We start from the raw sequence: 14,318 nt of genomic DNA on the forward strand, positions 1-14,318 counted from the left end.
CTTCAGAATGAAAGCCAGTCTGACCACCTTCTCTGAAATCCTTGCACGAGCTGCCTGATGGAGCCCAGCTGGGACTTTCCCTAGAACACAGTTCCAGACTCTAGCCAAGCTGGGGGCACAACGAAGCCTGAAGTCTGACCCAGCAGGGCCCTGAGCACAAGACTGAGTAATGAACCTCCCTATATAGCCCAGAAGCCAGGTCAAACAATGGCTCAGAGGTGACGACCTGATGACCCCTTGGCAGTCCCATGCAATGCAGACAGATGAGGCTTCACTTCTGGTCAGGCCAAACACCACAGGTAGCTGCTTCACAAGCCCAGCCTGTGCTCCACTGTGCAGGCCCACAGAGCATCCTTCTCCAGCCTTCACAGCAAGGTCTGGAGAACACTGCTAGCTCCTGGGCTCGGGCAGCACACAATGAGAACAGGCATGGCACAGGAGGCCAAAAGGGTGAGGTCCCAGGCTGTTCAGATGTCATCCCAGTTAGCACTTGAGAGGCTGAAGTAGTAGTTCAAGGCCTGCCTAGGCTACAGAGCAAGTTTAAAGCCAGCCTGAGTACCTTAACTTAGACCCTCTTTCACAATAAAAACTACAAAGACCTGGGGGTGTGGCTCAGTGGTAAAGCCCCTGCCTAGAATCCCCCAGTGAGGGACTAGACTGTGGCTCAGTGGTAGAGCCCCTGCCTAGAATCCCCCAGTGAGGGGTTGGGGTGTGGCTCAGTGGTAGAGCACCTGCCTAGAATCCCCCAGTGAGGGGCTGGGGTGTGGCTCAGTGGTAGAGCACCTGCCTAGAATCCCCCAGTGAGGGGCTGGGGTGTGGCACAGTAGTAAATGCTTGCCTATGATGAGAAGTTCTGGGTTTAATCTACAGCACCACAAGAAAGGACACACACACACACACACACACACACACACACACACCAGAACCAGGGTGGATGGCACATATCATACAGGGTAGATATGGTTGCTATGAGCCTCATCATCAGCCCCACCCTGCTGACTCTGAGTCTGGGACTTTTGGGCCCATCTCCCTCCATCCAGGTCATCACCAGCCTCCACCCCAAACGCTGCAGAGCTGGCATCCACAATGGGGCTCCTGTTCCACTGACCTTCTGTCCCCTCTGCCAGAGCCTGCAGGAACAGGGGCCGGATGTCCCCTCCCAGCTCTGGGTGGGTGGCAGTGGTGGTGTATGTGGGTGGGAGCTTAGGAGGAAGTATGGAAGAGCCTAGCACAACCAGGGCTAGATTGGTCCCTTTCAACTGACCCAGACCCCACCGGGCAAACGAGCCCCATGGGGTAACGGGTAAAGGCACAGTCCCGTAAAGCACAGAGATGGTGCAATCAATCCCAGTGGGCAGCAGTGCCAGTGGGAATGGACAGTCCTTATCCCAGGGGCCGGACAATGAAAACCTCCAAGTCAAAACCCTTCCACACCTGGTCATACTAGAGCCTCAGCACATGTCTCCAGCACGGAAAAGCTATTCCAGAGCTCACTCTTGTAACTCCAGTCAGGACACTGAGGGAGGGTTAACACCAGCCTGGGCTACACAGTGCTAAGCCAGTCTAGACTACACAAGGTAATCATGGCAGGCAGGCAAGGAATGAAGCCAGACAGATCAATAAACAGACAGACCTATCCTAAATCAAACCCATCGTCTGTACCCAAAGAACAAGATGGCAGTTTTCTGGACTCCTTGATATAGCATCAGTGGGAACCCTGAGGCCCAGTGAAAGGCTGAGGCAGGTCCAGGTCACATGAGCTATCAGGGTGCTTAAGCCAGCACCCTGTCCAACCTTTAGGGTGGATAGCAAACCCAGAGAGCACGCCAGACAAGTCCATGGAAACCTGTGACTCCTTGGGGGGAGGAGGGGTGTCCCACAGCAGTACGAGTCCTAAGAGTAGTAAAACAGTTATGAAATAACAAAATAATTTTATAGTTGGGGGGCACCACAGCATGAGAAACTGTATTGATAGGTTGCAGCGCTAGGAAGGTTGAGAGCCGCTGTCCGAGAGTGTCTGACTGGTGGAGCACAAAGGGCTCCGGCTTGGCAACACAGACAACCGGCCTTCAACCATGTTCCTAGACCCATGCCCAAAGCGGAACCAAACCCCTGGGAGCTAGAAACCTTCCATCATCCTGCAAGGAGGCCAAGAACTGAGCCCCCAGGAGCACAGAGGGACACACAGGTTCAGACAGGAACAGACTCAAGTTCCACAGTCATCCATACAATAATGACCATGTATGCCAACTGGGGGCCTCAGATACCTCTCAAGGTGATAAGTGGCTGCTCCCTCTGAGTTAAAACACTCCTTCCTAGAGGGGGCTAGTAAGACCCCGGGAGGCTAATGAAACAAGCTCAGAAAGTTACAAGATTCACAAGCACACACGCATATAAGCAGTAACAATCGCTGGGGAGAGGAGAGGAGACCGACTCTCTGGGAGGAAGCTAGGGACATAGACTTCTCCGGGTATCACCAAGGCCATGGCGGGCTTTCCTGTGCTACAGCTGCTTATTTATGAGTCAAAATAACCTCCTCAGCTCCTCAGCAAGCTAGACTTGAGTGAACCACCTCCTTTGGTTGGCCATCAGAGTCCAATCGAGATACTACCCTATCTAGGATAAAGAGACATGCGTCCACAACTCCTCAATGACAGAAGCACGCTGTGACCACTGAATGTCCTGCAGTCACTCCTGAAAGTCACTGAAGCCAGTCCCCTGGCTTTGTACAGAACTGTGTGCTAACAACCTTGTCATATGTCCCACCCTCTCAAACCACCCATGCCCCCGCCTCTCCCACACACATACCAGCCAAGAGCATCCCGCAAGGCTGACGACCAGACAGGGCAGGGCTCTCACCTTGACACTGCGGTGGTGGACCCTTGAGGGCTGGCACTTGACGCTGCTGGTATTGCAGCAGCCGGTGCAGCGCTTCACCTCCACACACGGGGGCCAGATCAGGAAGTTGGCCGATGTGGGGTCCACCTGGCTCCGAGGTATCTCGTAAATGACCGTCCTGGTCTTGCAAACTGCAGGAATGGCTTCCTCTGCAGAGACAAGAGTACTGTGACTCAGGAGATCTAGGAATCTACCAGTAGCACACAAACATGACCCTCCAATCTCCGATCCAAACCGGAGATGCCCACCTAGGCTAGACCTGGGCAAAGCTCATCACTGTGACAGCTTCAGATGAAAAAAAAAAAAAAAAAAAACATGCTGGTTGCCAATAGGCCCCTGATTATACAGGGTTGAAACTCACATCAAAGCAACAGACATAGTTCAAGGGCAACCTGGGCAACTTAGGGAGGTCTTGTCTCGAAAGTGAAGAGGGCTAGGAAAATGACTCAGCAATATAACATTTGCCTAGACCCTCTCCCCCCATGCCCACACCATGAAGTGCTAGGAGTGTGGCTCAGTGGCATAATGTTTGCCTAGAATCCCTTCAAGTGAAGAACTGGGGGTGTGGCTCAGTAGTAGAGCCCCTGCCTAGAATCCCCCAGTGAGGGGCTGGGGTGTGGCTCAGTGGCAGAGCACTTACCTAGCATACACAAGGCATGGTTCCATCCCTAGTACCCCTCTCCTTGCTTCTGCAGGCCAAGAAATGGGAGAGCAGAGGAGCGGCTCAACCCCAGTCTCCACATAGCCCAGAGCTGGGGACCTGGTCATGAAAGCCAGCAAAACTACACTTATTTGTCCCCCAAGGAGGAGGCAGCTATTTCCTTCCCTGCACTAATCACACAGGTGAACACAACCAGTCTGGGGCCAACTGCTTGCCAGGTGTGCACAGCAGACAAGAAATCCCCTCGGGACCACGGGGGACACACCCTTCTCTTCCTCAAACAATCCGCATTAACCCCATCGAACCCTAGACCCCATTGGTTACGATAAAATGGCTGCCTGGTAGTGTCCAGCTTTGAGACTAGCCAATATGGTGAGAGGAGGCTGAGGTTACCAGGAAGTCTTTGGGGGCTATCTACTGACTATTCCTGCTGCCCTATCAACACTGAAACGTTCCTCAGCCCTAGACTCAGAGCTGGAAGGAGTAGGGGGGGCCAGGGTCCTCAGGATAGAAGAGACTCAGGCCAGCTAACCAGTAGAAGTGAACCATACCTAGGAGACACAAGGGATAGGCACACCCACAGCTGCCAACACACCCCAGGGGAGCTATGCGGTGTTTACAAACTCCCTGGGGGTGAGAAAGGAACACATGAATGAACAGAGATGGGGCCCAGATTCCTCTCTGTCCTCCAGAGGCCAGCACTGTCCTTCTGGATTATGAGTCCCTCTAACACAGAACCCCCCCCCCAAAACACTGGGCCAGGCACACTTGGCAACTGGACTCGGCCCCTCTCTATCTCCCACCACCAATCTTATATAGAGTGTTCCAAGTGAGTTCCATACAGAGGCCTTAGCTGTCTGAGTAGTTTGCAATCAGTGTGCCCCCCTGCCCGCCCGACACACACAGCTCCATCAGGAATAGGGGTTCTAGAGTCCTAGCTGGATGACTGAGGCCTGGCTGGAAACTCCCATCTATTCTCACCTCAGGAAAGTTCTCTGCTAGCCAACAAGGCATCGATAAAATCCACCATCTTACTGATAACTAAATCTCCCAGAGAGGGAATCCACTTGCTCAGAATCACCCAGCAGCCAGCTGGCAAACGGTACACAGGCAGCTGAGCGGTCATAGCTGCAACCCCACCCCAGGAAGAGAACGCACAGGTCTTGGGAGAATCTAATTTTTCCCCCAGATCGAGGGCCAGGGGAAAGCCTAGCCACAAAGGTGAATGAGGAAGGGGCACAGGAGGAGGTGTCCAGTGGACTCCAGGCTGCATACACCCAGCTCTGCAGCTGAAGCCCAGGAGCACGCTGGAGCTCCCATCAGGAACTGGAAATTAAGCTTGGCCACGTTTTCCAACGAAGCCTCCTTGCAGACAGGCCCTGACAAGACCGGGCACTTAAGGAATTTATAATGTTCCCCTCCTGGAAACTCTTGGCCCAGGCACAAGACTGCAGAAGGGCAGGCAGGAGACACTCTACAGAGGAGAAAGAGGGCGGCTTCCACGGGGAGGGCAGAAGGCCAGCGAAGCCTTTGTGTGGTGGAGGAAGGCTAGGTGGCTATGCCTGTCCACGAGTACGTAGGGAGCACTCCCAGCTCTAGTGGGGACCTGCCCCCTCACAGCTACTGCACACTCTCCCATGCTCACCAATACTTCTCTTCCTGCGGATAGGCACAGGCCGCTTCTCGGGCACATGCTTAATGGTGTGGGACCCATGGGCTCTCAGGCTCGTCTCCAAGGCATCCTCAGCCCCTACAGTTGGAGAGAAGAAGAAGGTAACCAGTGCCCACACCTATGTGACCACACCCCTGAGACCTCAACAGCGAGGCTTCTACGGCAGCCTTCAGAGCAAGGAGACAACAGCTCAGTCCCCAACCCCAGACCCTCTGCTCCCAGATGGGGTTTCCAACGCGGCACCTCCAACCAACCCCCTACTATCTTGTCGGTGGGCAAGTCCCCGAACTGCAGCCCTCCGTGAAAACCTGAGGTCCTTTCAAGAAGGCATTCAGGTACTCTCCCTTGCGATGTGACCTCTGACGGGGACCAGCAGGTCCCAAGGCCACCCAGCTGGGCCTGGTTCTTGAGCAGTACCACTATCTGCCAAAGCCAAGATGGGAAGGGCGGCGGCCTCTCTCCTGCTGTTGTGTGTGCAGGGCCTCCCCTCTTGTAAAGCAGGCTTTGATGAAGTGTCCTAACCTCTGAGGGGCATCGGAAGCAAATGCCAGACTGGGCTGCAAGCCAACCTCCACTGTTCCTGAAATAAGCCTGCTCTGAGGGCCAGAGGCCATGAGAAACAGCAAAGGGGTGCAGCTGCTAGGAGAGTAAAAAACGAGGTGCAGAGTCAAGCCTGAGGCTAGAGTCCTGGGGGCCCAGGGAATAAGAAGGGGTGGGAGAAAAGCCAGTGGCTTGAAGGAGTGTTCACACATTGAGAGCCACCAGGTGTCCAGCAAAGATGGGGCTACCCTTACCCTCAGAATGGAGAATACAGTTAAGATCAGCCTGGAGAACTTGCCCGTGGGACATAATACCCCCCCCCCAAAATGTTCAATTCCTGGGGACAGGAGGACACAGAGCTCCATTACAGGCTGTGTAGACAGATCAGTCCCCAATGTAACCTATACTTGGCCTTCCCGAACTGTACCATGCAGACTCCAAGCGAAGTTCCCCTTCCCTGCCACTTCTTCCCCAGGGACACCCAATGTTTAGTGACATTCTGCCCAAATGGAGGGACCTCCTAGTATCTGCAAACCAACAGGAGACACGCCAGCCTCCTCTACCCTGAGATGTCTGCTACCCACACGCGTAAGATGAAAAGCAAAGATTCGTCTAAGGTGTGAGTGTCAACGATGAATCCGAGCCCAAAAACTATTTTAAATGACTCAATGTTCCAATGGCACGGATTTTTTTTTTTAAAAGACCCAAAATAAGATCGGAACTGCTCATGCAGTAAAAATTTCCCGTCAACCAACTGTTACAGAGAAGCATCTCTTCACAAAACAGTGGCATGATGAGTCACGACCTAGTGATGACCATCCTGCCATGGCCAAACCAACAGGAGATGAATGGGCCATCCACTCACAGGACCTGGGAGAGTGGGCAGGGGTACCAGCTGTGGTCCCGATGCCTTGCTTGCCTCAACATGCACAGAGCAGGTGTCACTGACTTTGCAGAAGCAAGGGCTCTAGAATCCAGAGATACTGAACAAGAACAAATCAGACAAGCACGTGGTGAACCCCCTTCCCCAGGAAGTGGATGCAGGAGGATCAAGAGTTCAAAGTCATCCCCAAGACACAAAGTAAATCCAAAGCCAGCCTGAGATACACAAGATCTAGTCTCAGAAAAAATAATCAAGTCTAAATTTAAAACCCCAAAAATCAAGACCAAAATAAAGTTGGGGCCCTCCAGGTCCAGTGCCCAGTAGGCTCAATTCCCTGACCCAAGGTTTCTTGATTGAACTTAATGCAGACAGAAACTCAGCCATAGAGACTGGTTATACCTCCTACTCACAGGTGCCCAGATCAAGACAGGTAACGGGCCAGATGTGATGGCAAAGCAAGCCACCCTTCTCAGAAAACAAAACAACAAAAAGCGACTGGGGATGCAGCTCAGCTGGAAGAGGGTTCGGAACACATGAGGCCCTGGGTCCCATCCCCAGCACTACATTAAATAAACGTGGTGATGCTGCCTGTAAAACCTATCTCCATGGAAGTGGAGACAGGAGAAGATCCCTGGCAATGTAAGAGTTCAAGGGCAACCTGGGCTATATGAGACCATCATCTTTAAAAAAAATTGAAGCGGTCACAGCTAATGGTTGATCCACTACCGTGGCATCTTTGATGTGAGGCAGAGTTCTTTCTTGGGAGCCTGAGGATGTTTCCCTGTGTGACACGAGAGCCTATCATGAATTAGTGGCTAAGCCCCTCTCAGGTCAACCAAATCATCTTCCTTTGTCCTATGCAGATATCTCACTGACAATCCCTGACCACTAGAGGAAGGACAGACAAAATCCCATAGCCCTGTCCTGGCTATTATAGTATAGGATGGGATGTTTATGTATAAGTTACTCAATGACCCATGGGCGCCTGGCCAGAGGCTCTAGAGAACAAAGCTCCCGTTACACACACACACACACACACACACACACACACACACACACACACACACACACGTTTGACCTGAACTCCTGAGATGCAGTTCACAGCAAGGCTGCATGCCAGTCTCTGGACCCAAAAGCCACACTGAAAGGCCACTAAGAGCTCCTTGACTTCAGCATGGAATGCTCTGGGCTCAGGGACATTCTTAGCAATGTATTGGAATCCTGCCACCTCTGGAGCTGGGCCACACAGCTAAGGAGCTGCAAGGTTGGGAGGAGATGCCTTCAGGGTTTCCCCATCTGGAAAATGGGGATGCCGCCAGCCCACTAGAGGAGCCATGTGCCAATCACAAAGCTCCACCCACTTAGATGAGGCGTTGGCTGGGGAGCCTGGGACACCCAAGTCTTTCTCTGCTGCCTGCAACCTAGATAGAGAGACATCAAGAATTCATCTGGAGAGGCCACCCCTGGGAACACCCCAGTGAGGACCCCTTCCAGCTGACTCTAAAACTGACTGATCACCACAAAAGTCTGCAGCCTGAGCCACAGAGCGCACTTCCAGAAGGAACCAAATGAGAAGGAGGAGAGCCAACTCTTCCCCAGGCCAAAGACTAGACTCCAGTTAGTTTCCACACCAGAGTAGGGGAAAGACCTGCAGAGAGACCCCATTTGGGGTTGGTGTCACAAAGGGTCCTCCTCCAGTCTTCAAGTCAAAGCCCCAAACCATACTTGGTTCTCAGAAGTTTCCCATAGAGACCTCCAGAGACCCCCTAGTGTCTGACAGGTGGACTGAAGAGGGTGGATGTCCTAAATCCCCTGGGACAGGGACACAGGGGACGGACACACACACACACACACACACACACACACACACACACACACACGTTCTTACAGAAGCAATTTGAAACCTCCAGGGGCAGGACTGCTTTTTCTCTTTGGACCCTCCTGAGGAGGCTCCAACCCAGAAGCCTCCAGCCCCCCATTGGGTACACCGGCTTAACCTAACAGAACCACGCTGCTAAAAGTATTAATGGTGGGGGGTTGGGGAGGCGTGGCTGTAAAGAACAGCATAAGAATGGTCCCAGCAGAAAAGTGAATGGCCCATTTCCCCCCAGCAACCCGCCAGCAGGAGGCCCAGCCCTGGTTTAAGCAGGGCAAGAAGGCAGGGCACCCCGGGTCTCCAAAGCCTTTGGGGACCAGTTGGGGACCAGCAAAAACTACGGGTGTATTTCCCCAGTGACCCAGGCCTGCACACCAAGGGATCAGATCAAAACCCCCCCGTCCCACCCTTGATCTCCAAGGTAAACCCTAGGCCTGCCACTCCTGATAAGGATCAGGCCAAGGATTTCCTGGGTCAAGAAACTACAGAAACGGGGCCGCCTTGTTTAAAAAAATGATTCTGGCATGCAACAAAAACAGTTCAGGCCTCTCCACCACCATAATTAGGTACAAATTTCCAAATGGTTAGGCCATGTGATTTTTACTTAATTCTCTCACCACTCCCCCTTTTCTGAAAAGTTTGCAGGGGTGGGGTCGGGGGAGATTGTCACTCAGAATTCTTCACTTTAGCGCCCTTTAGTTCCTCCTGACAAACTCATCGGGTCATTTTTTTAAGCTGGTATATTTTATCCCAGCGTGTCAAAAAGAATACCCAGGCCAAGTGTTCACTTTGAAAAGATTGTCACAAAAGACCGAGAAGGAGACCTTGTCCTCCAGCACACAGTGTGCCTCTCCCACCCCCACCCATGACCCTCTATTTTAGCACTTGTCGACCCGAGTCTAATCCAATCCTACATTTACAAATTGTTTTCTACAGGGACTTGGCTCTAGCCCGAGGCTGGAAGCCCCCAAAATAGCCCGAAGCGCATGTGTCCCAGGCGCGCCTTTTTAACAGGATAAGGTTGAGAAAAACATTGGCCTCCTGTGGCTACCACAGGGACCCAGCCCCGGGCAATCAAGGAATCAGGGAGAGTAGTTTACAAAAGGCCCGGACCGACTAGCTTCTTAACGCTCTGGGGGCCCTTGCCAGGCGGAAGACCTGCTAGAGCCGCGCGCTCTCCCGGCGGGCTCCCGCGCTCCAGGGCCAGAGGCGGCCGTTGACCCGCACACCTGGCAGGGTCTTTCGGCACACTCTAAAGCTGAACTTTCAGTGACACACCCGCTGCGTTTCCCTTAAATGCAAAAACAACCCCCGGGCGAGCGAAGCAACCCTCGGCTGCCGCTGGGAGAGAAAGTGGCGGCTGCAGGAGAAACGCCTGACTCATATGCCTGGGCGTTTATGGCCGGCGAGTGGAGTCTGACCTTTCGGTGCGCTCCTGCGCAGCACCCGGCCCGGCCGAGCGCTGGGTACGGTTCCTCTCGCGGACAGCCCGCCCCGCCGCCCGCGCCCTTCCCGCAGCCAGGGGCAGGGGCGCGATTTACCTACGGAGTCTATCTCCAAGAGTCGCTGGAGGTCCCGGATGCTGTGGATCTGACTTCGAGCCAGCCGCTCAATCAGCTCTCGGGGTATCTCGGCTTCCTGTAAGCAGACCACACCGTCAGGACGCGTCCAGGGGTTCCAGCCAGGCCCCAGGGGCCACGCAGCCCCGCCCGAACCCCGCCAAGCTCTAGAACCAGAGACTCGGGTGGGGCTAGATGGGACCCCCCCCCCTAGTCCTCCACCCCATTCCTGTCTGTCTGACCTTGGTAAGAAAAAAAAACCACCCCAACACCGCCTTGACATGTTCAGACAAAAAAAGCACCCGCGATCTGGCCCTCCCCAGGGTGTCCGGGGGCAGCTAGGGGCCCGAAGAGTTTCTGGTTTAATCGCTAAATCCACATGTAGAAAGAGAGGGTTGAAATGCGTCACGGATCCATGCCTGGAGTCACAGGAGCCCCAACACTTTAATCTAGCCTGAGGGTTCAATTTCACTACCGGGAATCCTGGGCCGAGCCCGTAGGGGAGAGGGTCTTCGCGCACCCCACACGCACGAGCGCGCTGTCGCCCCACCCGGCTCCGGCCCAGTCACGGCCCTAGCGCCGACTAGGACTCCCAAATCCAGTGGGGCTTAAAGAGGCTGCAGGGAATGCAAGGGGTTAAATATCTACCTCGCGCCTCTCCGGTCCCTGCCCAGACCACCCCCACCGCTCAGCCTCCCCCACTCTCCCTCCCAGTTTTTTTTTTTTTTTTTTAAAGGGAGTCAGGGTCGCTGGGGGACTCAACCACGAAGTTCCCACGACAGGGGCTGTGGAAAGTCATTCATCACGGCAAAGCTCCCGGGGACTGGGGGTGGTGGTAGCGGTGGGAGGGCGCGGGCGCCTGGCCCGGCCCCATCTGCCTCGCTCAGCCACCTGTAAGCAGGCCCTGGGCGGGCGGAGACTGCTCCAGCCCCGCGTCCGACTGGGCTTGGGGACCGGGAACTGGGGACTGCGGCTGGGCGCTGCCCACCCTGCCCAGTCCCAGACTTCAGCCGCACCCTCCTTTACCTGCTTACTGCCCGCCCTAGTCCCCTCCCAGGGCATGGTCAGTTCACACACACCCCCTTTCCCGCTGCCCTCACCCCGTTACTGCATTGTCCGCTGCGTTCGGGCTGCCCCTTCTGGAAAGGCACCTACAGACCCCCGAAGTTTCTGCCCACTGGTTCACCTCGCGGCTCCCCCCCATCCCTCCCCAAGGCGGAGCGACGCAACGCGCTGGAAACTCACCAGACACACTTGGGCATGGCAGAAAATAGAACCCAGTTGGGAATTTTTTTTTTTAAAATTACACCACCCTGGCAAAAATCGAAATGCTCTTCGCAGAGCTTGAAACAGGTAGCCGAGGGGGGCGTGCGCAGAGGGAGCCAAGAAGGGACGGAGGCGCGGGGGTGGCACCCACCTCGGCCAGGGCATGGGCGAGGTATCCGCAGCCGAGGAGCAGCAGGCAAGCCCAGGTCCTCATCGCGTCCCGAGGCGCTGGAAGCTCGGCAGGGAGGCGAGGCCGCGGGGCGGGCTCTCCAGCCGGGCTCCTGTGGCGGCGAAATTCAGTACCATCCCTCAGGGAGCGCGGCCCGGAGGAGGGTGGCGCGGAGAGCAGGGAGCCTGCGGAGCGCGCCCGGCGCGAGCAGCGAGTGCAGAGCCAGCGAGGAGGAGGAGGAACAGAGTCGCGCCGGGAGCCTCCTGGGCCGCCGGGTAGGGGGTGGGGACGGAAGGGGCGGAGGGCGGGGGCTGGGCTTCTTCCTTGGTGCGTTCCCCGTGCTGGCCGCCGCCGCGCTCGCTCCCCGTCGCTGGCTTTAAGAGCGACCCGGCCGGTAAATCCGCATATTTGCTGCCATAAGCCCCGGGAGGGGACTACGGAGCGTGATTGCAGCTCCCGCCGCACCACCGATCACCTGTCTGGACTCTCGGTCCGGTACCGGCGGCCGCCTCGCTTCTCCCTGAAGGCTACGGGCAGCCCCGAGAGCCTGTCCCCGGGCCTTCCTCTCGCCGCTGCCGCCCCGGGCCGGGCACGGCGCGGCGGCCCAGCACAGCGCGGCCCGGCGGCCTGCGTGCGCCCCTCCGCGGCGCGCCCTCGGCTACGGCGCGGCGCTCCGCCCTCCTCCCGCCGGGGCCGGGCAGCTCCCGCGGCCGCGCCGCCTGGCAGCAACCAACCCGCCCGGGGCCTCGCTGCGCTGCTCGCACGGGCCGGAGGGCGGGCAGAGGGCCGAGCTGGCGCCGCTGGCGCCGCCGCAGCAGCCGCGGGAAGACCAGAAGAGGAGGTGGAGAAGGGGAAGGCGCAGGCAGGCCGTGCTCCCGGAGTTGAGCGGGCTCCGCAGGACGCGCGTGTGGAGCCGGCCGGCGACAGGGAGGGGGTTATAGCGCCGCCACCGCGCCCCTCCCCCTCCCCCGCCCCCCGCCTCCCCCGGATTCCGGCCCGGGACCCGCACCTCGGAAGCGCGCAGGGGTCTCGCGGGCCAGATCGGGCCCGGCCGCCACCGCCACTGCAGTGGCCACACACGCGCTCACGCAGGCAGCTAAATGCATCCAAGCTCGGCGCCCGCGGCTCGGAGCCCACAGGCGCCGGGGCTCCCGGAGCGCCCCTCCCTCGAGCTTGCCCACCCTTCAGTGCCAGCTGCAATCCTGCGGCACCGGGCGGGGAGGGGAGGAGGCCGCTGCAGAAGCACGGCCGTCTCCGGCTCGCCTCTCTCTCGGGCCCCAGCGGCAGTAAAGGGCAGCGCCCAGAGCTGCTGCGCCAAAAAGGGCATGAGAGCCGGCCCGGCCCCCGCCCGGCGCTCGGGCCGCTTCCCACCGTGCGGATCCAGGGCTCCAGCCTTCCCCTCTCCATAAAAGGAGGGGGAGTGAGTCTCTGCGGAGAGGCGGGGCGGGTTTAGGGGCGCGTCTCGGGCACTCACCTGACGGCTGCCACGCGCCCGCGCCCCAGAGCCAAAGCTTGGGACACCTGATTGAGGAACTTGCACTCTTGTATGGAGGTGGAAACGAAGCCCGGGTCGGGGAGGAGGCTGCCGCCTGCCTCATCGCCACCTTGACACCCTGCACCCTCCAGATCCCTAGCCCCTGGCCGAAGGCCCAGCCGCACCCTGAACCCGGGGAGCTGAGGGGGTAGAAGGAAAGACAGAAAAGAAGCCACGGGTGAGGAACTCCTGGGTTCTGCCTTGGGATCCAAGGGAACGCAGAGCGCCACCTCCGGCCAAGTCATAGCACAGACTGGGTGGCGGGGAAGCGACACGGGGGCAGAAGTCTGAGTAGGGTTGGATGGTTCTCCCACTGCGAGACGGATTTCAGGTGGGAAGTGACCCGACGGCAAGGCCAATACTATCAGTGCCTCGCCGTGCACTGGAGTTAGGGCATTTGTGGATCTTTCAAATCCCAAAGCTAGACAAGCCTAAGGCTCCGAAGACCAAAACGTGCCACGGATAGGAGTGCAATAGAGAATACTGCCCGTCCAGTTCACTCCTTATCACGTGGATTAACCCGAGCACCCTGCCCCGGTCGACACCCCCTCCCCATCTCCTTTGTCCCCAGACAAAGGCGCAACAGGGCAGGAGCCTTTTATCCCCAGCTCCCCGGGTTCCTGCATTTCAAAGGCCAAGTTGGAAGGGCCCTTCTAGGGCGGCTCACCTAGCCCCAAATACCTGGGGAGAGCAGGGGTGTCGAGCCTCCCCTAAGAATCGTTGGAACTGGCATCTACTGTTGTTACACAGACTTTCTTAGGCCTGCAGCCTCCCCCCATCGCCACGCCCCTGCCCTAACACCTGAGGTGCTCAGGAGATGACACCCCCTCTTGGCCTAACAAGGGAGTCTGGAAAACGTTGAGAAGCGCCCCACCTCGAGGTCCTCGAAAGCCAAGGCCTTATCCGTGCTGGTGGAACTTTGTGCAGCTCTGGCGATGGAGGCTCACTAGATGGCTTCTGGCGGCAACTACCAGGACCCAGCTGGACCTGGGTAGAGTTCCTCACCTTCTTATACCGAGAGTACTGCGCGTCCTGTCCTGCCAAGCCCTCGGGCTCCTCGCAGGCAGGGAGGGCCAGAGGACACCTCTTTGCAGTTCGACGACCCGATGTGACGGTGGATATGGGAATCCAGGAAGAAGATCGGGTTGCATTGCGGAGGGGATGCCGCGCCCGTCCGGCCACCACCTCCGCGTGGAGGCCCGCGGGTTCCTGGGGACCCCGCCTATTGGTGCTTTTCTCTCCCCCTTACTCTCTTGGCGC

The 14,318-nt window shown here is 57.1% G+C and overlaps 1 protein-coding gene across 3 annotated transcripts in view; it reads right to left on the reverse strand.

Annotated features, from left to right (window-relative positions):
- The window catches only part of Pdgfa (platelet derived growth factor subunit A), a 19,050-nt gene extending 6,157 nt beyond the window's left edge, over positions 1-12,893 (reverse strand). For 2 of the 3 annotated variants that reach the window (XM_038346837.2, XM_042055930.1), the window contains exons 1-4: positions 11,507-11,899; positions 10,072-10,168; positions 5,205-5,309; positions 2,860-3,047 (exon numbers count right to left, since the gene is read on the reverse strand). In XM_038346837.2, the coding sequence (XP_038202765.1) occupies positions 2,860-3,047; positions 5,205-5,309; positions 10,072-10,168; positions 11,507-11,569 (453 nt within the window). In that variant the 5' untranslated portion in view covers positions 11,570-11,899. Of the gene's footprint in view, positions 1-2,859; positions 3,048-5,204; positions 5,310-10,071; positions 10,169-11,506; positions 11,900-12,533 lie in introns of those variants that run through there. The other variant, XM_038346836.2, reaches the window with a different exon arrangement.
- Between the last annotated feature and the right edge of the window lie 1,425 nt (positions 12,894-14,318).

Source organism: Arvicola amphibius, chromosome 10 (assembly GCF_903992535.2).
Source record: "Arvicola amphibius chromosome 10, mArvAmp1.2, whole genome shotgun sequence".
In the NCBI taxonomy this organism is placed as follows: domain Eukaryota; kingdom Metazoa; phylum Chordata; class Mammalia; order Rodentia; family Cricetidae; genus Arvicola; species Arvicola amphibius.